At 35.7% G+C, this 8,328-nt stretch overlaps 1 protein-coding gene across 1 annotated transcript in view; it reads left to right on the top strand.

Annotated features, from left to right (window-relative positions):
* The first annotated feature begins 3,326 nt into the window (after window positions 1-3,326).
* The window catches only part of LOC307147650 (uncharacterized protein), a 15,932-nt gene continuing 10,930 nt past the window's right edge, over window positions 3,327-8,328 (top strand). Inside the window, exons 1-3 of the mRNA XM_079852556.1 lie at window positions 3,327-3,751; window positions 6,485-6,547; window positions 8,060-8,248. Coding sequence (XP_079708682.1) covers window positions 3,595-3,751; window positions 6,485-6,547; window positions 8,060-8,248 — 409 coding nt within the window. The 5' untranslated portion in view covers window positions 3,327-3,594. The remainder of the gene's footprint in view (window positions 3,752-6,484; window positions 6,548-8,059; window positions 8,249-8,328) is intronic.

The raw sequence follows: 8,328 nt of genomic DNA, 5'->3' as shown, positions 1-8,328 counted from the left end.
ATGCACTGTTGTGCCATCAAACAGTTAACAACACTATAAGGAAAAGATTGTTGTTGCAGAAATCAATAATTGAAGACATCAGAAATAAATACAAACACACCAAGAAGGAACGGGAGAAGCAAATTATTGCAAAAACAACAATTGGAAAAATTAAAGAAATACAGGCTGCAGAGGGCTGCACAGGAAACACTGGGCTTTTCAAAAAAGCGAGGTCAAAGACCAGATGGAGAACTGTTGACATTTAAAAGGAAGAAGTGCAACAGATTACCTGCTGAATCCAAACAGAAAGTCAAGACAGTCTTTTTAAGAGACGATGTCAGTCGGATGACAACAGGACGAAAGCAAACTGTTACTCAGAAGAGGAAGAAAAAACAGAAACGTTTGCTAACTGACACAATGAAGAATCTGCACCAAAAGTTCCTTTCAGAAAATGAACATCAGGTCTCTTACTCTTGTTTTTGCACCTTAAGACCATTTTGGGTTGTGATACCCACAGAAGCTGATCGTGAAACCTGTCAGTGTAAAACTCATGAGAACTTACAGTTCGTGTCCAACACCCTGTACAACCAAGGTCTGTTAGGAACAAAAAACCTAGAGGAGATGGTAGATGCAACAATGTGTGATCCCAAATCTAAACTCTGTGCATATGGCGAATGTAATGATTGTCTCGTCTCAACACATACAATGCTGAGACCTGCCACTAACACAGAGATAGCCCTTACCCAATGGTCTCTGGAAGACAATTCCAAAGTGAATGATGGAGAGGAGTCTGGAAAAAGGTCAACAATCACTGTGAAATTTTTTTTTTGATGACAACAGAGGATGCACTTGCAAGTGAATTCCATGACATGCTGTTCAGATTCAGGCGGCACATCTTTAATATCCGTTGGCAGTACAAGGCCTACAGACAGCTGAGAGAAAACTTGAAGAACAATGAATGTCTACTACATGTAGATTTCAGCGAGAACTATTCCTGTAAGTACTCTCAAGAAATTCAATCAGTCCATTTTGGAGGGTCGCACCAGCAAGCAACACTGCATACTGGAGTGCTGTACACTGCAGCTCAAGAGTCACCGGTGTCTTTCTACTCCATCTCACCTTCCAAGCAGCACGATCCCCCGGCTATCTGGGCCCACCTCAGCCCTGTGTTAGATATGGTGAGGGAGCGATACCCTCTCATCAATCGCCTCCATGTCTTCAGTGACGGCCCAGCTACTCAGTATAAACAAAAGAAAAACTTTTACCTACTGTCAAAAGAACCTTTCAAGAAAGGCTTCAAAGACATCAGCTGGAACTTCTTTGAGGCCAGCCATGGAAAGGGGGCTCCAGATGGTGTTGGGGGTACCCTTAAAAGATCAGCTGACAAAATTGTCCGCCATGGAGGAGATATCCCCAATGCAGAGGCCATGTTCCACCAGTTGAGGAACATCGGCACCCCTGTGAAACTTTTTTTTGTGGGAGAAGATGATGTTGAGAGGAAAGTCAATGAAATGATGGATGTACCCCCGCTTGAGCCTGTCAAAGGAACAATGAAAATCCACCAAGTCATCAGTTTATCTACAGGAACAATCAAATACCGGGACATAACTTGCCTTTGTCAGGCAGACAAAGGTGTACTCGATTGTGCATGCTATGGGCTGAAGGAGGTTAGCCTGGGAGAAGAAGAAAGCCCACACTGCTTTGAAGAACCATCACGCCCTGAGGTCATCACAAAAGAAAACATTGGGCAGTGGTGCGTTGTCAATTATGATGGTGAACCCTACCCAGGAATCATCCAGGAGGTGGAAGATGATGTAAGTGTAAAATGCATGCACAAGAATGGGACCAACAAGTTCTTCTGGCCGAGTCCACGAGAGGACATTAGCTGGTACAGGGATGAGCAGATTGTGTGCCTGATGAATGAGCCACAAGCATTAAACAAGAGGTCCGTCCAGCTAGAGAAGAAAGTGTGGGATTTCATAGGAAAACACCTGGGATGCTGGTTTGTTCAGTAGTTTACTGTTGCTGTTACTGTTATCAGAAAAAAAAAATTAAGTTTGATTGTTGATGTGGACATGTGTCTTTCTTCAGGGGGTGCCAGGGTAAATGAGTTGATGACATTTATCTTTGTTCAGTGGTGTGATGTCCACCCTGTTACCCCTCTGTCCACCCTGTTACCTCTGTGTTTTTTTAAGTTAATAAAATAAGTTCAACAAATGTTATGCATATCTTTGTGGTTAATTTTAGGGAACAACATGGCAAAATGAAATGATTTAAAAATGGGACAAAATTCAATTGAAATGTCTTTTTATTCTAAAAGAAATGTGTTGAAATTACCACTGAGCCTTAAAATACAACAACTTTTTTCAAGATAATGCTTGTTGATGAACACTTTGTTAAAATACATTTGCAGGGTGAAGTGAGGGACATTTTAGCTCTTAGAAAATGTAAATATTTCAATAACTGAATTCAAAACATTTATTAATTGATATGAGAATGTCTGGTAACAGGGTGGACATTTGGCCTTTGCATGTGTTAAGAATTTGGTCAAAATTAATAAAGAGTCATTTCCTGAGCTGGACCAATATATTTTTCTTGTAGTGTAAAAAGCCATTCTTCAGATACAATGATTAAATCGTGGAAATTTTAACTTTTTTGATAGAAATTTACCAAGCTGAAATGGCACCGAATAGTAGGAATGACCCATATATATATATATATATATATATGTGTGTGTGTGTGTGTGTGTGTGTGTGTGTGTGTATATAATTATTTTAATTATATATTTTTATGTTGTTTAATATAGGCCAACAGTTCTCTTACTTGTTTCCCCTTATTTAGGATTTCATGATCCTTTAATTTATAGATATGACCAGTGAATTAGTTTGAATACTGTTTTAACAGCAGATCCGACTGGCAATAGGAGAGAGCAGGTTGAACATAAATGAGATCAGAGTTTATGATTATTAGAGAAATAAAAGGCTAGATAAGCTAGAAGTCATTTCTCTACCTTTAAAGAATATGCTTCTCCCACAATAAGAAAACTTTATTTAATTTAATGTGAAAATTAAATTATATCTCAGTATGGGGGTGTTCACAATTCTTATCCAAGAATGAAAAGCCAAATACATGACAAGCCTGAGCTTTGGCCATTCCTTATTGAAAAAATAAAATAAAAATTCAACCACTGAAAAAATATTTTTTTTTTTGAAAAGCCAGTTTTTAAAAACTTAGCTGCTACATCGAAAAGCATACTCCTCTCCCACTCCGCTACCGCTCGCGTCGTCCGCCATTACGCTCTGCCGAAAAGAATTATGGGATATGTAGGACGGGAAAGGATCCACCACACCCATCCTTCCAATGTTTTTCAACGGCTCTGGTCAGCAGCAGAACAAATTTATAAAATGCACACTGTGAATTCTCTGTGACATCACTTGGAATGTGACTAACTCAAGTTTGTTTACAAGATATGTTACGCTTGACAACGGTATTAATTCTACACGTTTTAATCTGCTCATATTGTTTTATAAATAATAGTCTGATATTTTCAATCTGCAAGATTGTGTACAAGACTAAATCTAGAAGATTCAGCTGTTTTTCAACAAATGCCAAGCCATGCTGTTCACTGTTGGTCAGCTGCTGTTAGACTGGTTTACCGGGGTGAAAAAACCTTCACCTGCTAATACAATAAAGTCGGAGGACACAAAACAAGACAAAACGGTCAGGAAGGCATCCAAGATACAACTGGGGTTAGATTTCACAAAATATCAAGGTGAGCACATTTTTATTGTATCTGTTCTGTCCATAGGTTTGTTCCGATCAGAACATGTGAGTGGCATTTCTGATTATTCCGCTCCGCTCGCTCAACCCAGAATGGCCTGCTGCCTGGTTCGAAAATATGGAATAAGGGCTGCCTTAGACAGCTTACCACAGGGTGCTCGCTCATTCGTAACATGGTGCATGTACTTGTAAATAACCATAACTTGCTCAATTTTCTACCGATTTTCAAACGGTTTGTTATAAACGTCAGAGATGTAGCTATGACACTGCATAGCCTACATGAGTCATTCCACGAAACCGGTACGATTTGAGTCCCTCTGAAGTTTTTAAGTGTATTTTACCTATTGGGTCACCAAAATCTATTCTTAAAAGCTTTTTGTATCAATTGAAATGTCTCCTTTAATAAAGTTTAAAAATAATGACATACATATTATCTTTATATTAGAAATTATCTTGTTTTTCAGTTGACACCACCTATTTTGTCATGTCCCTCATGGCCTTCTTTGAAAGTGTACTTGGAATATGAATAATATAATTAGAAAAAAGTCCATACATTTTGCCATTCCCATGAATATCTATCTGTGCTTTTTTGCTGGTAATGTTTTTTTTCTAAGTAAATTCATGATTATTTATTAAAATCACATTATTTAGTTCCGTCCCTCAGTAATCCCTCAACCCCGTTACACAAACCATTCTCCCCCATAAAACTAATGAACAGATCCTTATATGTGACATCAATAACATGAATTAACATCATAGAAGTCTTCTGAACAACACTGTGTGTAGACACAGGCAAGTTACCACCTTCTTTTATAACTATAACTTATTTAGAATCTGATATTGTGGTCGTCAAGCTCAACGACTCAACCCCGTTACATCAAATAAAGATAGAATTATATTACTTGTGAAAATTATCTTTGTTATTTCAAAAATATACATGATTTCTTAATACAATGAATGCCATGTACTCTCTTGTTGTTCACTACATGTAGAGCAGTGGCCATTTTCAAGCAAAAAATCACAACCCCGTCACACTCAACCCCGTTACTTTTTTGCCACGAAGCGCGCGCACATGCAAAAAAACACACAAATACATGTTCGCACAGACACACAAACACATCAAAAAAGCACACAAGTAATATGTTTTATTTTGATGACCTATTTAGTCAGTTTATAATGTTCTAATGTATTTAAAGTTATTGTTGTTTTTCCTGCAGTCGGGTTAATAAAACTGAGTTGCAATTGCAATTTATATATGTTGTTTTTCTTGGTTACATAATGAAATACAGTGGTCATAGAAAATCTTTCAGTGAATTTGAGAAAAAAACAACGATGTATATGTTTAGCTGTATTTGTCTCTTCAACCCCGTTACCATCTTCAACCCTGGTAATCTTAGTCTCAACCCCGTCACACCTACATTTTTATTCTTTTTTTTTTAAGTTTATGAATAAGTAATTTAATGTTTGTTGAACTTAGTCAGAAATGTTCAGAGCAATCATAAGAATACTGATTTTAGTTAAAATTCTGAAGTTAAGCCACATCTTTGATCAAAAATGATGAGGTTGCTGTCACAAAAAGTGCCCATTTCAGGCTTTAGTATAGCATAAGTGTAAAATTATATGTAAATTTTACATTTACAATTACTGAATTAGTGTGAGGGACATATGATTAATAGGAAAATGTTGATTTCATTACAAATATATTTTATAATCATATTCAGAGAGCTCCCATAGTGTCCATAACGGGGTTGAAGACTAATAGTGCCCATATCTTAAAATAATTACCAATAATAATAGGGATTTGATGCCTGAGGTGGGAAAATATGATTTTCTGTAAGTTAAACATGTAATTAATGTTGTGGGTTGTTCAGAAAAGTAATACATAAAAGTAAAAAATCCAAAAATGTGTTTGTCCAAATCGTACCGGTTTCGTGGAATGACTCACATATTAATAATTATGTTCAAAATGTTTAAGCATTCAGAATTATAGCCACGTTAATAACGTTTGTAAGAAACCAAACCGTTTGTAAATCCGTCCAGATTTCAGCAGATAAGAGGATTTGTGTGCGTGCTGATCACTCACCTTAAAGGAATAGTTCACTTTAAAATGAAAATTCTGTCATCATATACTCACCCTGTTGTTGTTTTAAACGGGTATGAATTTCTTTCTTCTGCTGAAGAGAAAGGAAGATATTTAGAAGAATCAGTAACCAGACAGTTTTTCGGTCCTATTGACTTATGTATATTTCCTACCATGGAAGTCAATGGGACCCAGAAACTGCCTGGTTACTGACATTGCAGCCGTGCACGAGCACAAAACCTCACAACACCCACCCCCTGTTTTTTTACAATTCAACAAAATATTTAAAGAGCAAGCTATTACAATCTATATTAGGCCTATGTATACGCACAGATAATACAGTATATTAGTCAGTAATTTTTATTAAGTTAAACAGTGATTGGATAACGTTTTTAATTTAAAGTTTTTAATTTAAGGCCCACCCACAATTGGTCTGGCCCATCCAAAACTGGAATCCTGGCGCCATGCCTGTGTCCATCTGAGCATATATTCAAGAAAATAAAGAAAATAATTATTTAGGCAGTAATTAGCTCCATTGAATGTTTTGATGAGTTCACAATTTATATATTTGTATTTATTTATTTATTTATTTATTTATTTATTTATTTATTTATTTATTTATTCTTTTATTTTTTATGTATCTAGGCCTTGCAGTCATTCTTGATAAGGAGGAAGATGCTCTGTTCAGGGCAAGCCCAGCTCTGAAAGGTATCGAGAAATACTTAATTTTCTTAATGTTCTAGTTTTACTTAATACTTAATGTTCTAGTTTTTCTTTTCTTTATTTTTACTGATATCATTTAAATACTGATTATTACTATAGCGCTTTAAGTCTAGTCAAGTATATTTGTATAGCGCTTTTCACAATACAGATTGTATCAAAGCAGCTTCGCAGTATTAAATTAAAATAATACAAAAAGGTAAGTATATATTAAAACTTATGATTTCGGCAAGTCGATTTCTTATCAAAACAGTACTCGAGTTACTCGGGCCAAACAGCTGATCATAGCTGTACAGGGCGGGTTTTTATTACTCATCTCCATAAATAAATCTAACAATTGAATCTAAAATAAACAAAATATTTTGATCAGTCTTAAATGGAAAACATTTTAACATAACATCAATTTCTTCAAAGTTAACAAGACTCATAACTTTTCTTTGCAAGTAATTACTGAGTTCTTTCCAAAACATTTGGGTCTTGGGACAATCCCAGAATAGATGGTTGATAGTCTCAGGGGAAATTTTACAAAAAGCACAAAAATCTTCAATGTTCACTTTAAAACGCTGTACCACGAGTGACTTAACTGGGTAAACTCGATGGAAAATTTTATATGAAACCTCTTTCACTTTGTTTGTGATGCAATACTTATGAGGTGTCATCCATCTTTACTCCAATCAATACATTTTGTAAATAAAGAATTCCAGTGAGTAGTAACAAGAAGTATACATTTAGATTGAGGCAGGGAACGCAGAAAGTATTATTACATCAAAAACTTGTGAAATCCTTTCCCTGCAACTTAATACAAGGAAATTCTTCTGCTGTTGTTTGTAGAGAATAATTATGACTTTCTAATAATCTCAAAATTCCCTTGGGAATTGCATGCAAAACCAAAAAATATTGGACAGCATCAACTGAAAAGTTATAAATATGAACAAATTCAGTATAATTGTATAAAACACCATCCTTTTTGATCAGCTGTTTAACCCAAATAATTCCCTTTTCAAACCAATTCTCAAAAAATATTGATTTGTTTCTAACCCTTATAAATCTGTTATTCCAGATGTTACATTTATGGGGGAGGGGGGGGGGGATTATGACTATACATAAGAGTCTATGAGAGTAATGCTTGTTTGTGGAAACTTGCAAGTTTAATGGGTATTTTGTTAACATCATAATCACGTTTCAGTATAAATTCTATACCACCTACTTTTTGAAATATAAAATTGGGTACTGTATACCATATACTTTGTTTATTTTTTAAATAATTTTGGAGCCATTTTATTTTAAATATCATATTAGAGGTCTTAAAATCCAATGCATTCAATTCTCCTTCAATTCATGATCTACAAATATTTTCTTTTTTTTCTTTTTTTAAACTAAATAATTTATTTTAATGGTTTGTCTGAAAAGTTTGGTCTATAGGCCTTATAATGTGACCAGCTACTTGACAGGATGTGGTGTGCTAAGCTCTCTTTTCTCCATTTTAATCTCATTTTACAGACAGAGGTGAGACAGACAATTATGCAGAGAGCACAGCGAGAGGGGATGAGGAAAACGAGAACGAAGGAACAGAGAGAGGAGAGACAGAGGACGAAGGAACAGAGAGAGGAGAGACAGAGGACGAAGGAACAGAGAGAGGAGAGACCGAGAGAAGATGCCACCTACACATTTGGACTGAAAAGCGACAGGGTCAGTTTATTCCTTCTTGTGTTTCTTTAACAAGAACTTAGATTAATGTATGAATTGAATAGTGATTGTGTGACCTATGA

The sequence above is a fragment of the Squalius cephalus genome, assembly GCF_949319135.1.
Source record: "Squalius cephalus genome assembly, chromosome: 20".
NCBI classification, from domain to species: Eukaryota; Metazoa; Chordata; class Actinopteri; order Cypriniformes; family Leuciscidae; genus Squalius; species Squalius cephalus.
Note: the sequence above shows the minus strand (reverse complement) of the source record. Positions and strands in the feature narration are given on the sequence as shown.